The sequence below is a fragment of the Bidens hawaiensis genome, unplaced genomic scaffold (assembly GCF_021521415.1).
Source record: "Bidens hawaiensis isolate Kalapana, Puna unplaced genomic scaffold, B.hawaiensis_p1.1 tig00024001_1, whole genome shotgun sequence".
Classification (NCBI taxonomy): Eukaryota; Viridiplantae; Streptophyta; class Magnoliopsida; order Asterales; family Asteraceae; genus Bidens; species Bidens hawaiensis.
In genome coordinates this window covers 246,814-265,438 of record NW_027493777.1, presented here as the reverse complement: position 1 = coordinate 265,438, position 18,625 = coordinate 246,814, and the positions used below count along the sequence as shown (strand labels likewise).

Genomic DNA, 18,625 nt, shown 5'->3' with positions numbered 1-18,625 from the left:
CCTCATTATGATTCGTGCGGATAGACCGGCACTTTCATTTTTGGGTGCTGAACTTCTCCTTCAACTGACCTGCGTGAAGGTTTTGTCCTGTTATTGGGTTTGTGCGGGTAGGACCGCCTGCCCACGCAACGACTTTTCTTTAGAAGCCGGCATATTAGTGTTCAGAAAAGTAAAATCATCAGCTTCGATGTTCTAAAGAGAATCATTTCCATTAGAAGTGGCTCTTGGCCTTTTCTTTACAAATTGGAATTGATTTACATGCAAATTGTGTAAATGAGCTCCCTTCCATGTTGGGATGGGAGTGCCATCGAGCCGATACGCACCTGGTTCGGGATCTCGTTCTTTACGCAGCATGTAGTCTCGACATTGAAGCTGGAATTTTTATTCGTGTTTTCCCCAGCTGAGGTTCTACACGCACCCGCCTGCTCAGCCTTTATTGCGCCACGAGGTGCGCGAGCGTCCCATCTCTGACAAATGCTTCGACCATGTCTTTTACGTCTATGCATTCTTCAGTGTTGTGGCCTTTTGTCTTGTGAAAGTCACAGTATTTGCTCCGATCAGCATCATGACGATGTCGGATTATTGGAGGCTTTGGCCACGGGAGCTCTTCAGTAGCGAATATCTCAGTGACGCTTTTGGTGAGTGGCGTCCATCTGGAGTTCCGGTGCGGATGTACATTATCCCTTTCGCCCAATCGATGTTGCAAGCCGGATGAGGTGTCAAAGTTTACCCTTGACTGCCAAATGCCTAGCTTCCGCTTTTTATTTAGTCGGGCGGTGAGGACGTTGTCTTCTCTCGTCTTCTGAGTGTAGAGGTTTGTGCTCTGTGGGAGATCTCTACCCAGTTGCTTCTCCGTTTCCGCATAGCGTTTTGCTGCTGTCATGATGGCATCCCATGTGGACGGCATGCCGTCTTTACCCGTTAGGGTGCGGATGAGCTCTGAGTCATGCGCGCCCTGGATGAAGGCAGCGCGAACAAGATCTTCGCTGATATTGCCCAAACTTAGCTTCTTTGAGTTGAAGCGAGTGATGAAGTTTGGCAGAGATTCATCTTCTTCTCGTATGCATTTGAGGATTGTCCATTGCTCCTCGGTATACTTCCGTTGCTGACTGAAGTGTTGGCTAAACTTCTGCTGGAAGTCTGCCCAGTCGTAGATGTGGTTGACCGGTAGACGATCAAACCAAGCTCTAGCAGCCCCAACAAGCGTCATTTGGAACATGTAACACCACGTGGGTTCCGTCCAATTGCTGACGGTTGCCCCCGCTATGAACCTGTTCAAATGATCGTCTGGATCAGATATACCGTCATATGTGCCTATGTTAGGCATTTGTTTGGCACTCTTTGGGGCGATTGCTTCCGCAATGTCCCTTGCAAATTTGGACGTTCCCGCATTTGCAACGTTTGGTCTGAACGTTTTGGAGAAGTCTCGTGGACTTCCACCTGTGCTTTTTGGTTTGAAGGCTTGTCCAAAATGCCTTATCGGTTGGGATTCCATTTCCTTACGCTTCCCTTTTGCCCTATGGCGAGGGTTTGCGTCGGAGTCGGATTCCTCCGAGTCATCCTCCCAGTATTCGAATTCGTCGGCCTGTTGTACGGAACGCAAGCGTTCGTCCAACTCAGCCTGGAATTCCTTTTGTCGTGCCTCCGCCCATGCCTTAACTTCATCGAGAGTTTGGCGGGGGAGTCTTCGTTTCTCAAACTGGGTATCGGTGGATCCCAGTAGGCGATCATTTACTGCACTTGCCCCAGCTTGAGTAACTGGGGTAGTGTTCGTAAAATTTACTTCACTTGCCCCGGCTTGGATAACCGGGGTAGTGTTTGTAAAAACTGTGCTGCCGGTATTTCCCCCAGTAGCTGGGGTTGTGGTTACCGGAATTTCTCTAACCATCTTTATAGAAGTTTGAAAAACTGGATGGCGCCAATGAAGAAACACTAACCGGACCCCGGGCAGATTACTGGTAACCTGGGGGTTAGATAGATGTTTCCCACGAGGGGTTAGACCCTGAGAAGATGGTTCTTCTGATAACCTGCAAAACAGACACCGTGAGCTTGTCACTGAGAAGGGGGGGGGGTTCCTCCTTGTGACCACCATCCGGCGTGAGAATCAGACTAGATTGCTCTTTAAATATAAATGTATATTAAGAGATTACTAGAGCAGATATCAGGTATAATATGATGATATAAGATGATAATATGATAAGATGAGATGGTCATACCATTTGTGGTATTTATAGCCGAAAGTAGGTTTCCAAGGAGGTATGGCCGGCTGCAACAGTGTTCCTGTTCCACCAACAGTAGCCTACGCACGTGCCCTGCTGGTAGTTGGTGGGTAGGCAGCGGCTGATAATGACCAGGCCTGCTGTATACCATTCCTTTTCCACCAACTGCCGGCTACGCACGTGGTATGACAGGAGTTGGTGAGTAGGCAGCGGCTAATAGTGACACAGTACAGGAGCATGCTGCTCACCATACTGTGTCAATAAGCTGTCGTATCTTTAGTCAGATCTTTTTCCCATACCTCGTCAGGTACAGTACAGAAGATCTTCCCGTATCGTACGGACTGGCTTATTTGGGCGGGAGTATTCCCCCTCCCGCCCTTGTGCGGGATTGTTCCCGGCTTCGCTCATTCCTTCAGGTGACACTGAGTGATTGAGAGCTAAGTGCCTTGTGCGTGTAGCCTTGCTGCGCGGGTGGCCTTCCCTGATGGCTTGTATCCGAGGCTGCGGGGACAGGCGGAGTCCTTCACCATCGGGAGGCATTTCCTGCGGGACCAGCTTGCGTACTGCGCGTAAGGACGTCACGTCTCTGAGCATGGTTGGTCCTGCGGATCCAGTTGGTTTCTGCGCAGACGTCCCTCTTCAAGGTGAGTCTTGCGGGTCCAACTGGGCTCTGTTGAAAATTAAATATCTTTTGACGCATAAATTTGACTAAAATTACACTTCCCTTGAAACCTTCTAGGTGCCTATATATACACACATATACATACATGCATAATAATCCCTTGATAGAACACATAATTTGTATATAAAAGGAGATTAATATTTACAAGAAAAGTGATCACTTCTGGGACACGTTTTGAAAGTTAAACGAGCTAGTGTTTTGGATAATAATCTATGTCGGCTAGAGACTGAGGTTTATACTTTATACAACAACCAGTTAAAAAGCTTCTTCTCCGGCTAACACTTCCACGGCTGCCGGAAAACTTCATATATTCCGGTGAGTTTTTTTTTTCTTTCTCCTTCTTCTGTTCTTTATTGCTGCATCTGTTTCGGGTGGATGGGAAAGGTGTTACGAGTTTGATTTTAAATACGGGTTATAAAGTTAATAATTATGATTTATAAATGTGTGTTAAATTAAATAAAAACACTTTACGTGTGGAAACGTACAAATAAATAGAATAACCATAGTAACACTAGAGTAATTATTGTTACATATTAATTACTTTAATTCAAAAATGACTAATAACAATTACTTTAGTTATATATACGTTTAATGAGTTAATTTCTTTTATAAAAGATCTTATTTGTAAAAAGTAAACAAGTAAAGTAACAATGAGGGTGGTAGCGGTGTTCCCACTGTACTCGATAGCACTACCCGCAGCCTACCCCACCAAAGAATTATGAAAACAAAATTATAATTACTCAAATTTTGAAACCGCGCGGGTCGAATTGTATTTTTCAAGTTAGGCATGACGTTTTGGAACTATCATGTAGACATTTTTTTATTAACACTAATTAATTTTCTTTTGATTTTAATTGCAAATTTTTTAGTTATTGTGACTTCTTATTTTTGTTACTTCCATGTTAAAATAATTGTTCACACGGAATGATAAGTTTATTAATGGGCCAAAACATAAAGTAAGGCTTTTGTCAAAGTTGGGAGGCATTATCACGACTTTCGTACCTTCAAAAATCACCACTTTTAGCCTTTTATTACTTTACGCTTTTATGGCCTGCATCTTATTAATTTTTTAAGTTAATGTGTAGGTTAATAATTAGCATTCTACTATCAATTAAATGGCTTAATTGTTGGTGTAAATTTCATATACATGTGTTATGTTATTGTAATCGTTTGAATATTATATATACGTTAAAGGTTATCATTGGTTGCTCGACATGTTTTTTTTTATTTATGTTATAATATCTTTGTTTCTTCAAAAAAGATATTAAATGATTGAATTGGTTTTAAAAGAAAATTCGAGAAAATCATGCATATGTTTATTGGAATAATATAAGTTTGCATTTTTTTCAGATGATATAGATAAAACAATAAATATTTTCTAGTATTGACTAGAAAGTAGCATTTTCCTTACTAAATATAAAAACATTTTGGATTGTTTGATTATTAAAATATTATTTGATTGTTGGTGATAGAAAAAGTAAACTTAACGATCATATTATCTTATATAGAGAAAGTGAACATAACGATCATGTTATCTTTATAATAATATTTATGTGCTTATAAAAATTATTAGTATTAAAAAAATACTTATGTATATATTTTAATGTATATATGAATGTTACAAAAACGCAGGACAAAAATGGGATTAAGATGGAACACAAAATGGCTTGTCATAATATTGCTTTTGAGTTTAAGCTTATCTCATATTCAAGGACAACCTACTACCACTACTCAACCAGGTAAATGATTGTATTTTATAAATTTTATTAAACTATTATCACGTTTTTACAAAACCAAATTTAGCTGGAAAACTATGAGAAGCGTATATATATTTATAAATGAAAGATAATCATATGTAGTACATCCGCACCGGAACTCCAGATGGACGCCACTCACCAAAAGCGTCACTGAGATATTCGCTACTGAAGAGCTCCCGTGGCCAAAGCCTCCAATAATCCGACATCGTCATGATGCTGATCGGAGCAAATACTGTGACTTTCACAAGACAAAAGGCCACAACACTGAAGAATGCATAGACGTAAAAGACATGGTCGAAGCATTTGTCAGAGATGGGACGCTCGCGCACCTCGTGGCGCAATAAAGGCTGAGCAGGCGGGTGCGTGTAGAACCTCAGCTGGGGAAAACACGAATAAAAGTTCCAGCTTCAATGTCGAGACTACATGCTGCGTAAAGAACGAGATCCCGAACCAGGTGCGTATCGGCTCGATGGCACTCCCATCCCAACATGGAAGGGAGCTCATTTACACAATTTGCATGTAAATCAATTCCAATTTGTAAAGAAAAGGCCAAGAGCCACTTCTAATGGAAATGATTCTCTTTAGAACATCGAAGCTGATGATTTTACTTTTCTGAACACTAATATGCCGGCTTTCACCGCATAATTACGTGAAGTCGTTGCGTGGGAAGGCGGTCCTACCCGCACAAACCCAATAACAAGACAAAACCTTCACGCAGGTCAGTTGAAGGAGAAGTTCAGCACCCAAAAATGAAAGTGCCGGTCTATCCGCACGAATCATAATGAGGAAACTGAATAATAACCTATCAATAACCGCGCGTCGAACGGTTAAACTATGCAACACTGGTGACGGCATTCACATTACGAGAAGTCGTTGCGTGGGAAGGCGGTCCTACCCGCACAAACCCAATAACGTGACAGACCTTCACGCAGGTCAGTTGAAGGGGAAGAGTTCAATTATCCCATTAAATGAAAGTGCCGGTCTATTCGCATGAATCATGAAAGGAAACTGAACACTAACCTATCGACAACCGCGCGTCGAACGGTTCAAAACAAAATTCTTAAAAGGATGAGGAAAACCTACACGCAGGTCAGATAAGGGTAAAGTTTTGCCATCCTACTAAGTGCAAGTGACGGTTCTACCCGCACAATCACGAAAGAGGAAGCAAAACTTTAACCCATTATCAACCACGTTCAAAGGTTAACTTATCCTCAAAAGATGAGGAAAACCTACACGCAGGTCAGATAAGGGTAAAGTTTTGCCATCCTACTAAGTGCAAGTGACGGTTCCACCCGCACAATCACGAAAGAGGAAGCAAAACTTCACACCTATTATCAACCACGTTCAAAGGTTAACTTATCCTCAAAAGATGAGGAAAACCTACACGCAGGTCAGATGAAGGTTAAAGTTTAGCCATCCTATTAAGTGCAAGTGACGGTTCTACCCGCACAATCACGAAAGAGGAAGCAAAACTTTAACCCATTATCAACCACGTTCAACAGGTTAACTTATTCTAAACACTTGGAAAATTGCTAATTTAAACTAAGTATGCAAGTCATAAGTTTATAAAGCAAGGAACCCAGAGAAGGAAATAACAATCTTATACGCAAAAAGATTTGTATTTCACAAAGATATATTACAAAGAATGGCTGGGTAACTACCCGCCTACAAAACAAAATCTAGTCTATCCTAGCAGCGGGAAGGGATCTTCAGAATCAAGCTTCAGGACCACTTCCACTTGGACCCGCCCCATCAGAAGAGTGTGGCGGTTCAAGGAAAGCCTTGAGGATAGCAAGTCCATCATCAGCAGCAGCGATTTCCTTCACCTTCTCCACCACCGGATGCGGGAAGGCGGCATATTGGTTCACCGCTTGGTCATATGCAGCTTCGGTGTCCACATCGAACAAAGGGAAGTTGGAAGGCGGGACGCCTTTCTCAACGAACCCTAGACCAAGCAGGAAGCCGGCCTTTTCCCCATCCTCATGAGAAGCGTTGAGGGCTGCGCTCATGGCATCATCGTAAGTAGTCTCTGAGAAGACCCGATGCACAACCTACAAAGAAAATACAAGTGTCAAACACCCTTTCTATGTACAAAGGAAAGCGTGAAGACGTAAAGCTAAACATACCTGAGACAACGCTTCTCGAAGAAGCCATTCCTTGGCAACCAGAGCTTCTTGAAGGGCGGCTTGAGCTTGGGTGCAGGCGCGTTCGGCTTCGCTTTTGTTAAGGTTGGCAAGTAGCACTTCCTTTGCGGCAGCCTCTTCGACACCCTTAAACTTCCGCTCGGTATGGTCAAGCACGCCCCTCTGGTCCAAGATCTCCTGGAGCTTCTTGGCATCTTCCATCGCCAAGGCATCATGAGCACGTTGGAGAGCCTCTAATTTGGCCTTGAGCTCCTCGTTCTCCACGCGTAAAGGCTCAGCAACGGCTTCAGCCTTGGTGGCCCTCTCGGTTGCGTTCCTCGCAGTCTCCTTAGCCAGCCGAAGCTGTTCGTTAACAGCTTGGGCAGCCTTGGAGCGGGCCTCGAGTCGCGCTTGAACCTCAACCTCGAGGGCCTTGAAGGCCTTCTCCTTCTCCGCAGCAGCTGCGGCCAACTTTTGGTTCTCCTCCCGAAGAGCCCGCGCTTGAGATACTTCCTTGGCGCGAGCTGCTTTCAACTTGTCGTTTTCACGACAAAGCAGCTCGACGCGCGGCTGCATCCGGGCCTGGAGAACCCGAAGCTCATTGGTTAGCCTACCCTCCTGGTAGCTAGCCATGGCTTCCCCCAACGCACCATGGGGAGCAGCGTGGCGAGCCCATTCCACGCACTCCACAGGGGTACGAAGGGTTGTTCCTCGGCGGATGTTCCATCGCGGAACATACACTTCATTGGAATCCGACACTGCAAATGAAACAAAGCAGTTAGGAAAAGATGAAGAAAAATATGAAGGCTAAAAGAACCCTACGCACCTGTAGGGTCGATTACAGGCCGATAGCCACCGAACCCATCGCCTGAACCTAAGGGAAATCCATCCAAAAGGTCGGGCAGATGGGAAGGTGACAAAGATTGGCGAGAAGCCCTCCGCGTACCTGATGGGCCGGCTGTCGTTGCCGGTGGCGGAGGCATAGTAGCGGCCGCCGCGGTCGCCGCCGCAGAATCCGTAGCAATCGTAACCGCCGGCTCGGTGAAAGATGCTGTGAAAATCGCACTTACCACCGGCGGTGACGTCATCTCAGCTGGAACAGTCGGCTCAAGGGAGTGAGCAACTGATCCAGCGGAAGCAGGCGCAGGCGCCTGGGTCGTCGCCTCAGGTAGGCTGACCGAGCCTAGCGTCATCGGCGGAGGGGTACTCCTCTGCGCTCCACCCTGGAATGCGTCAACATCCACGCCTGCACAAGAAGATAAGTGTTTCAATAAATTTATAAAGTGATAAATCTACAAAGATAAGGAGGTTTGTACTTACGGGTTTTCTTGAGCTTGAACGTACGGACGGGCGGGGACGAACCCGATGGAGCCGGTCTCTTGATGCCGGTCACCGTCGTCGTCATTGGTTCTCCGGAGGTAACAGTCGTAGCCTCTGGAGCAGTGGTCTTCTCACCACCGGGGTTCCCCGCCACCTCTTCACTATCTGACTAGGTGTCAGATAGAAGCACCGGATCAGCTGTGGAGGCCACCTTCCCTTTCCCGCCGGCAGCCCTCTTCTTCCGCACCAACGGAGGACCATCTGCGGATTCCTCAGAAGAAGACAGGATGTCAGGAATTCCAGCAGCGGGTACAGCATTGAGGGGTGGAGGATAGAATAACGCCTTACCTGGCCGCCGGTGGCTCAGGATCTCGTGGCCCAGCGGATAGACCTCCACAAACCGATCCGCCGTTTGTTCCAGGATGGGTAGCTCGTTCTCGTCTAGAGCACGAGTACCCATCCGCGCGGGACCATTAGCTTCCCGCGGGTACAGGAGCGACTCCAAATCGTTCCCCTCTGAAAGAAAAGAAACAGTTAGAAGACAAACTCGTATTAGCAAGAAAAACAAGACATACCATAAGGAGTAGAGTTCAAACCGTATTCGAGAAGGATGGGAACCTGAGACGCCTCCTTCCATACCCGGCTCATCCCCAGCATCACCATCCCGGACTCCGCAAACCGGTAAACCGGAGATTGGACCCGGGATATCTTCGCGAACCATTCCGCCTCCTGGTAGTAGGTGGCGTGGTGGCTCAGAATTGCTTGGCCATTTTTAAACTTCATGGCAATGGGGACGGCGCGGGCAGAAATGTATAAGAACTCCCGCTTCCACGATCGGAGAGTGCGCTCGGTCGCGCAAATCTTCAAACCCTTGATCCGGGTTGTCAGGGTGTACCACCCCTAGACGCACCTCCAAGTATAGAAGGTCATCAGGCGGTCCACATAGGGCTCAATACCCAGAATCCGGCACACCCACTCGAAGTGCCGAATCTTGGCAATCGCCATCGGATGCACCTCGGTCAGGTGCACACCGTGCCTCTCCAGGACACGGTACACAAACTTTGTCAATGGGAACCTAAGGTTCCCATAAACAAAGAATGCAGCATATACCCCGATCTTGCCACTGGGGGCATCGTACACGGTCTGATGGGGTTCAGGAAACTCAGGCTCGAGAGGATCGAGCATGAACTTCCTAACAACATACATGTACTGATCGCCGGGCAGAGCACACTGGCACTCGCCAGCAGTACTCTTATCATCGACTACAGCTTCAGCATCATGTGAAGACATATTGCAGAGGAAGAAGAAACGATTTCGGAGGAATGCTCAACTGAATAAGAGAGTATTCACCAGAAATCGCCTTAAAGATGAAAGAGAAGAAGTGAAGATGTGAATTACAAAGGACCCTCTTCCCCTTTATATAGTGATCGCAATTAATGCGGTGAATTTAATGCGAAGGAGAGAGAAATTGAAGGTGCAATGAAACCGTGACATGTGGCACCGAGCAAGCTGGCAACAGCTGTTGACAGGACGCGTACCATTAATTTCGCGGCCACGCGCCCGAAAAATCGCGCCCACGCGCCTGAAAAAGCGTCTGGAATGACCATGTACTGTCACGTCACCATAACTTCCTGCACGATCTGACACAGTCAGAAGAAACCGTCGCACGACATTTCAGAGTTTTGGACTGTTCTTATCTTTCCACCAACTCTTCGAATTTAAAAATTCAAAATTCAAAAAGATCAAAAAGTAGGCGGGAAAATACCCCTTACCTTGGCAAACAAGTAACCGTAAGACGGATGCGGGTACAGTGTTAAGGCAAAACCCTTCACATACCTAGCACCCGCAGGGAATTGAAGCCAAGAAAACCTTGGCGAACAAGTAACCGTAAGACGGATGCAGGTACAGTGTTAAGGCAAAACCCTTCACATACCTAGCACCCGCAGGGAATTGAAGCCAAGAAAACCTTGGCGAACAAGTAACAAAAAGACGGATGCGGGTACAGTGTTAAGGCAAAACCCTTCACATACCTAGCACCCGCAGGGAATTGAAACCAAGTACCTCGGCAACCAAGTAACTATAAGACGGGTGCGGGTACAGTGTTAAGGCAAAACCCTTCACATACCTAGCACCCGCAGGGAATTGACGCCAGGAATACCTTGGAAGTAAAGTAACCGTAAGACGAGCGCAGGTACAGTGTTAAGGCAAAACCCTTCACATACCTAGCGCTCCGCTGGGAATTGAAACCAAGAAGGATCTTCTGGGCAATGCTTGCGGAAACGGAAATAACATCCCCGCATAGCGGGAACCTCGAGAACTACGTTGTTTGAAGCTCCAGGATGGAATTGGTGGTCTTAACATAATTGATCACTATGTTCAAAACTACCAAAACCTCATGGAGAATCCACACAAGTGGGACTCAACGCTCCTGACTTGCGAGGAGGTTACAGCCTACCCGCATCATACCCAAAGACCAAGCAGGAAACTCGGGCATTTCTGCAAGTGACAAGGACTTCCGCGGGAGGAATCCCCATGGAAAACCTTAAAAAACCCTTTTCAAAACCCTCTGCTTAAGTCCAAAAGTTCACCTCAATTTATTAAACACTCATGAGAAGAACATTGGACTGGGGGGACTTGAAGAGGTAGGTCCCAGCAGAGCCCAGTTGGACCCGCAAGACTCACCTTGAAGAGGGACGTCTGCGCAGAAACCAACTGGATCCGCAGGACCAACCATGCTCAGAGACGTGACGTCCTTACGCGCAGTACGCAAGCTGGTCCCGCAGGAAATGCCTCCCGATGGTGAAGGACTCCGCCTGTCCCCGCAGCCTCGGATACAAGCCATCAGGGAAGGCCACCCGCGCAGCAAGGCTACACGCACAAGGCACTTAGCTCTCAATCACTCAGTGTCACCTGAAGGAATGAGCGAAGCCGGGAACAATCCCGCACAAGGGCGGGAGGGGGAATACTCCCGCCCAAATAAGCCAGTCCGTACGATACGGGAAGATCTTCTGTACTGTACCTGACGAGGTATGGGAAAAAGATCTGACTAAAGATACGACAGCTTATTGACAACAGTATGGTGAGCAGCATGCTCCTGTACTGTGTCACTATTAGCCGCTGCCTACTCACCAACTCCTGTCATACCACGTGCGTAGCCGGCAGTTGGTGGAAAAGGAATGGTATACAGCAGGCCTGGTCATTATCAGCCGCTGCCTACCCACCAACTACCAGCAGGGCACGTGCGTAGGCTACTGTTGGTGGAACAAGAACACTGTTGCAGCCGGCCATACCTCCTTGGAAACCTACTTTCGGCTATAAATACCACAAATGGTATGACCATCTCATCTGATCATATTATCATCTTATATCATCATATTATACCTGATATCTGCTCTAGTAATCTCTTAATATACATTTATATTTAAAGAGCAATCTAGTCTGATTCTCACGCCGGAGGGTGGTCACAAGGAGGAACCCCCCCCTTCTCAGTGACAAGCTCACGGTGTCTGTTTTGCAGGTTATCAGAAGAACCATCTTCTCAGGGTCTAACCCCTCGTGGGAAACATCTATCTAACCCCCAGGTTACCAGTAATCTGCCCGGGGTCTGGTTAGTGTTTCTTCAGTAGTGAAAGAGTTAAAGAGACACCGACTAAAACATAATATTATTGTATCAAATTTAAAATAATACCTATAAGTGTTTATATGGTTCTCACAGTTTCAGTTTAAAACTGATTTTGTATAGACCGTCCATTATATACGTTATTATCCTATTTATGTAAAATCTGTTTTTTTATGCAGCCGAAGCAAACCAAATATTAGATGACACAGTTAGGCGCGATCCTCTGGAAAACTTGAGAAAATACAAGGGAGGATATGACATTACCAACGTCCATTATTGGAGTGTATGTTTATTTTGACCTTGATTATATTCTAGAAGTTTACTATCTTTTTTCATAATCGGACCAGTTATCGAATTCGACATCTTACGTTGGACCAGTATCAAAAACTAGATTACATCATAAATAATGTATAACTTTAATATACATATTTAGTTAACTTAAAAAGTTATAAAATATTTTATTTTCATATGTAAATGCGCAAAAATTTATAGACCATGCAGTCTGGAAGAAGCAAAATATGAGGTAAAGGGTACTAAAGAGTCACTAAATTATACTTTGTAAAGACAAATAAAAAATAAAAGATTTGAAAAACCGTTGAACCATCTATCAGTATTCGGGTTCACCTGTTGGTATCATATTAATGGACCGAACCATTTGTGTAGACGGTTCCTGATCCGGTTCAAAAACTAGATTGTGCTATAAATAATTTATAAAATAAATGATGAATCTAATGATAGGTTAATAACATTGTTTTTTTGGAATTGTATTGTTGCAGTCAACTGCGTACACAGGAATAGCAGGATATGTGCTAGGGGCCTTATGGCTCTTATGCGGCGTCGTTTTTGGAATATATCTTGTAGCAACCACTTGTTGCAAAAGAAGCAGGAAACTGAAGAAACACAAGAGACCAACATCCCACAAACAATATTACCTTTGGCATTTTATTCTTGCAGCTCTCTTCACACTTTTAGCCATGTAAGCCTTCAACTCTATTCCCACATGCATTATGGAGTTGCGCATGCAATAACCGAAACCATTTTCATTATTTACAGAACTGGAACTGGATTAGTACTTGGAGGGAATGCAAAATTCCATTCGAGGGCGGATTAGATAATCGATATAATAATTGATACGGCTGATGATGCATCAAAGACGATATATAATACAACCGAAGCTATGAAAGTGACACGAATGAATTTACAAGGTACAAATGTTGATGTAAGCACCACACGGTTCCTTGAATCCACTTCGAGGCGGCTTGACTCTACTGCAGATGATATTGAACGACAAGCGAGAACGAACCGACATAGGATTGATGTAATCCTTCGTGTTCTGTAAGTTTCTTTCGACATGAAACGCCCACGTCCAATATTTATATATTATTATAAGTCTGTAAGCTATTGTATCAAATAATAACTTATTTTCATGGATAAATGATTTAGGAAGTTTTATTTATCGAATTATCGTTAATATCGGTTAAGATAAAAACATAACCTAAATGCTTTGTTTAACGCTGCTAAACAACGTTCGGCTTTTGATTGCAGGTACATCATAAGTACAATTATTTTCTCGTTGAATTTGGTTGCTGTTATCGCGCTAGCAGGTGCGTTTTTCATCTACTTAAGTCTAGTTTGACTTACAGAATAAAGTTTATAGTCAGTCTATAAATTACACATTCTTTATGTATATAATTTTCTTGTTCTCATACTAAGTTAACACAATTCTGTATGGTATGCAGTTGTTGGAGTCATGAAAAAAAGGCGAATTCTTCACATGTAAGTCCACCAAGATGACTCATTTTTATCATTTATCAATATTATGCCTAGTTTCTAATTGTAACGGTACGTTCCAGATTAATCGTGTTGTGTTGGTTAATCACTGTTCTATGTTGGGTATTCTTTGGGGCATATTTCTTCTTATCGCGGTATGTGTTTTATTTATAACCCCCTTTCGATCACTTGGCACAAACTATATATATGTGAATAATGAATGACTTATATTAAGGTTATAAATTATTCAGATTCGCGGGCGATACATGCACAGCAATTGAGGGATTCCAAAAAGATCCTTACAATAACAGCTTGAGCTCAATCCTTCCTTGTGATCAATTGCTTTCAGCCGAATCAGCCCTTACCGACGTCAGTGCAGGAGTTTACGACCTAGTAAATGAGGTATGCATACCGTTTTATCGTTTATTACAACTGGTTCACACTTTTTGGAGCATATTATATAAATGGTTAATATGTTAATTAGGATTAAGCAAACAAAATTGACATGTTTATAAAGTCATTAACGAAACAACTGTTGGAAATGCTGAAGGTGAATGCAAACATATCGCGAATACAACAAGACTCGTCTTTTGGAGTATGCAATCCGTTCTCGGGGCCACCAGAGTACAATTACCAGCCAAACAATTGCTCAGAGAACGATATTCGTATAGGCGACATCCCTGAGGTATGTCTTATACTGCCATGTTTACAACATTCGTTTTAACCGTGAGAACCCGTTGCCAGAAACTCATGGGTCCAACTAATATATCGAAAGGATTAACATTTTAAACTTTTCTTTCTTGAAGCTTTTGAGGCTGATAACCTGTGTTGATCCCGTGGACGGAGTTTGCAACGGAGGGATTCCCATATCAGGAAACGATTTCAGAACCGCAGTCGCATACACAAGTTCAATTCAAATACTTCTAAATTCCTACCCCGGAATGGAAAGCCTCCTGCATTGTCAAACAGTGAAGGATGCATTTGCTGAAATTCTTGAACACCACTGCAAGCCAGTAAAAAGAGACGTAAAAATCGTGTGGGCAGGACTAGTGTTTCTATCTATTGTAATGGTGTTCTTGGTTCTTACATGGGTCGTTGAAGCGTACCATGCACGCAACCATCGGTTTTCGGATGGATCAGTTAAGCCTCATCATGCAGATGATGTTATTGAACTTGGAAGAGCAGAAGATGTAGGAAAAGATGAAGTAGATAACAAGTAAAGAGATGATTTATGCATCCTTGAAAGCTATGATATTGGTAGCTAATCAAGAGATGATGAGAGTAAACATATAGAAAATTAAAGAAAGAAGGTTTGTTCAAGAGTTTATTTATTTGTTCTTTAGTTTGAAACAAATCAGAGGGGCCAAATGTGGACAAACCCCACATAAGTCTTGTATACAGTGATCCAACTAATGAAATTAAGAATATATATTATTTATTTTTTAACATTAATTCTTTTTTGTATTATAAATATGGGTGTTCTGTTCATGTACGTTCTACACAAAACCAATTTGAAGTAGAGAACTTGGAGTACCATATGTGCAACAGACTAAGAGAAAGAGAATGAAGTAAACGGTTATATAACCATCTTATGTATCACATAAAGCAATAAATAAAAGTGTTTATATCATCGTAGTCATTTACTCAAAGTTGGTTCTATATTAGACGTTTCTTGTTACCCTTCAAAGATTATATTCGTAAGTTTACAAATATAATCTCTAATAATTTCTTGGTGTCCATTTAAATTAACAGTGTTCACACAAATCATTCTTATTATTAGTTACAACTTACAACATACATGGCTACATTTTCCTTTAATATTTCTAAGTTAAAAAGGCATCACCTAATTTGTGCCAAGATCAATTATATTTTGTATCCAAATCAAATAATATCTAAATACCGGAAACAGGGTTATACTAAACACTCAAAAATCTTTTAAAAGGTTATATTATTTCTAAGGCAATATAATGATGAATACTTATTTGTAAAAGCAAGTGGGTGCAAAAGGTTTAGGTGTTAAAAACTTTTTCTAGAAATAATTACATGAATTGTTTTCACTTTATTAGGATGAGTAGTCATCTTGAAGCATCCTTCTTCACTGTATTCAATTTGAATTTGAAGTTCAATACTTTAGTCTTAAAAGTTTTGTTTTTGTTGTTATTATTATTAATATTTTTTGTGTCTCTAATCCTTGGGTTTAACTTTATAAGACAAACGCATTTATGCTGATGATGTTCTGATCTTGTCTAGTTTCACATTAACCCCCATCAAGGCCCAAGCCAAGCCAAGCCAACCTCGCCTAAACTTAAACTTGACTCGGACTGGACTTGTTTTTCTATTTACTAGTTATTTTACTCATTATTTTGTATGGTTATAATTATTTGTATAATCATAATTTAATATGTAACATAGCATATAGTCATCTTTAGTTACAACTATTATAATTTCATGTATTACAATAATTATTATATAAGTATATAAAACATATTAATTAACAATATGTAAATAGCCTTGTTTATGCGTCTCACAAACCTAATCAAGCTTTATAAGACAATGTGTATATGTAGTGAATGGAGCTTTTATGGGGGCGTTTTGCGCTATGTAACGCTACGTCACCATATGGACGTTTTACAATCAAGTGGTGTAGTGGATTGGGCCAATTCAAATCATTACCTTATTGTTATTTTATTATTATTCTTATATTGAAAAAAACAAATAAATAAATAAATCAAACAATTAGCTTCCCCTTCTTCTCCTTCTTCCAATGCTTTACGAGAAGTGTCCATCCCATCAAAACACCCCAAGGCGCCCCCAGAAGAGGTGTTCCCGACGGTTTGAGGGGGTTTCGTGTGAGGAAAGCGCCCCATTACACAGGTCTAAATAAAACACAATTTAAACTCGTTTATTAAATAAGCTCAGTTTAGACTAAGCTCGAGTTCGTTTACACCTCTATGGTCATCTAAACAAAAGGCTGTTAAGATTTATTTTTCCAAACGTAAAATGGAAGAACCGAAATGCAACTTTTAAAAACGAAAGAAACAAAGATGAAATTCAACCAAAGCTTAAGGACGATTCATGTAATATTAATCTTTCTATACTTGAACTAGAACAACCACCACCGCACGACGGCGTCACGGAGGAACCACCGCCCCCACCACCACCACTGCTAATGTCGAAGGTTGAACTGAAAGACTGCATAGAGCCGCTATTAAACTTGACTCTTGCTTTATCGATTAATACAGGTTTATCTAATGATTTCTGCTCTAATCTCCTCCTCAAGGACGACGAACATAATGATCGTACGGTCTCCTCTTCAACTTCTTCTACAGGTATCCATCTGAAACATCTTCATTCAATTGAATCTCATTTCGGCTATTCATAATTCCCATAAATTGCTTTAATTTAAGAACTGTGCTAACATAGTTTCTAGGGCTTACACTAGGAATTTGGATAGTAAAGTTAGTTAGAATAGTTAGTTAGATTTAGTTTATATAACTAAAACTACTTGTGTTAGTTTCTTCTTATATATATGTAGCTCGTAGTCTTATGGCTGTAAACGAACCAAACGCTCAGTGAACCGTTTGGTGGGAAGGTCGTTTACCTTCGTTTGAATAATTTAATGAATGAAGATGAACAAGAAATTTTGTTCGGTTAATTAACTGCACCAACATGAACAAATGGTGTGCATCTTCAAGTGTGTTCACGAAAGTTTAGTATGTTTGTTTACGTACTTTCATTATGTTTATTATGCTTATTATCTCAAACTTTTGCATTTGTTCTTGGGATCAATAATGTTTTTTTTTATTTTTTTGGAAAATTGGATTGTAATAATCCCAACTTAATGCAGTTGGCCGATAATAATCCCAACTTTGAAAATAGCTGTCACTGGTCCCAACTTTCACACTATTTGTTGTCATTGAACCTCCGTTAAAAAAAACTTAACGACGTTAAGGTTTTTCCTAATTTCAAATTGATTTTTTAGGGCTTTTGATCGGAATGAGAATGTGAATCGATTGATGTAAAACTTAACTTGAAATGACGCTTCAAACAGCTTGATTTTTTTTAATTAAAAATTTAAACACCGGAATTGAAGCATCCTTTAGTCGTTTGGACCACCGTTTGGAGGTAAGTTTTGCATTAATCGACTCTATCCTCATTCCGATCAAAAGCCCTAAAATATCAATTTGAAATTTCGAAAAAACTTAACGCCGTTAAGTTTTTTTTAACGGTGATTCAATGAAAACAAATAGGGTGAAAGTTGGGACCAGTGACAACTACTTTCAAAGTTAGGATTATTATCGGCCAAATACATTAAGTTGGGATTATTAAAATCCAAAAACTAGCAAAACTTGCATTCCACCAAAAACTATACAACATAGCCCAGCAAGGGGTTGAGCCACAGCTCTAAACAACCAGAAAAAGAAAAAAACAAAAAAGAAACAGACTACCTAGCTATTACAAGACCATAATCCAGATTAAACCACTACTTTTAACGAATGTTGTTTTTTTTTTAATTTTTAAAAATGTTATATGTTTGCTTGTATTTGTGAACCGTTCGTGAACAACTTCAATTTCTTAAAGAATAAAAACAAACAAGAATTTTTGTTTGCTTATCTATTCTTGAACCATTCGTGAACAAGTTCAATGCTAAACAAACAAACATGACGTTCGGTTCGGTTTACAGCCCTGGTTATTACTTCGATTTCATGAAAACGTTAATTGTTAAACTGTAAATATGATCAAATATGAGCAGTTTGGAGTGTGCTTAAAGTGTTAATGCTCAAGTTCAAATTAGGATAAATCCTAGGTTAAATTTCTGTATTAAAATCTGAACTCTGAGAAAAGGTACATGTTATAAGAATCTGCAGATCGTTTTGAAGGTGTTCCTTCTTATCCTTTATACAAACACTTAGCATCAGCTTTGCTCAAGTCAATATCATCTGGAGCCATTCATAAAATGCACACCGATTCGCCTTTGGTCCATGAAGATTCTTCCTTGAAACAGAAAGAATGTGAGTGGAACAATATTATTCTGGAAAAAGGATCTGATCTGATAAAAGTATGTTTTAAACTTTTAATGTGTAATATTGTAATGTTGTTCTATATATTGGTTTAAAATTGTATATCATAACCAG

The 18,625-nt window shown here is 41.8% G+C and overlaps 2 protein-coding genes across 4 annotated transcripts in view; both read left to right on the top strand.

Annotated features, from left to right (window-relative positions):
- The first annotated feature begins 2,931 nt into the window (after window positions 1-2,931).
- Window positions 2,932-14,906, top strand: LOC143568506 (uncharacterized). The gene is made up of 11 exons (XM_077054656.1): window positions 2,932-3,216; window positions 4,534-4,640; window positions 11,900-12,003; window positions 12,497-12,696; window positions 12,774-13,055; window positions 13,266-13,324; window positions 13,460-13,496; window positions 13,574-13,645; window positions 13,742-13,892; window positions 14,041-14,175; window positions 14,297-14,906. The coding sequence occupies exons 5-11, from the start codon at window positions 12,898-12,900 to the stop codon at window positions 14,708-14,710; spliced, it is 1,026 nt and encodes a 341-aa protein (XP_076910771.1). The 5' UTR covers window positions 2,932-3,216; window positions 4,534-4,640; window positions 11,900-12,003; window positions 12,497-12,696; window positions 12,774-12,897; the 3' UTR covers window positions 14,711-14,906.
- A 1,744-nt stretch (window positions 14,907-16,650) lies between these two features.
- Window positions 16,651-18,625, top strand: part of LOC143568509 (uncharacterized) — a 119,348-nt gene continuing 117,373 nt past the window's right edge. For 2 of the 3 annotated variants that reach the window (XM_077054658.1, XM_077054657.1), the window contains exons 1-2: window positions 16,651-16,819; window positions 18,350-18,549. In XM_077054658.1, the coding sequence (XP_076910773.1) occupies window positions 16,660-16,819; window positions 18,350-18,549 (360 nt within the window). In that variant the 5' untranslated portion in view covers window positions 16,651-16,659. The remainder of the gene's footprint in view (window positions 16,820-18,349; window positions 18,550-18,625) is intronic. The other variant, XM_077054659.1, reaches the window with a different exon arrangement.

Excerpts from the sequence above, each read along its gene's own strand:
- LOC143568506 (XM_077054656.1), top strand. The coding sequence starts at position 12,898 with ATGAAAGTGACACGAATGAATTTACAAGGTACAAATGTTGATGTAAGC. Across the intron at positions 13,497-13,573 it reads AAAAGGCGAATTCTTCACAT|ATTAATCGTGTTGTGTTGGT; the intron begins GTAAGTCCACCA and ends GGTACGTTCCAG. Across the intron at positions 13,893-14,040 it reads TTTACGACCTAGTAAATGAG|GTGAATGCAAACATATCGCG; the intron begins GTATGCATACCG and ends GAAATGCTGAAG.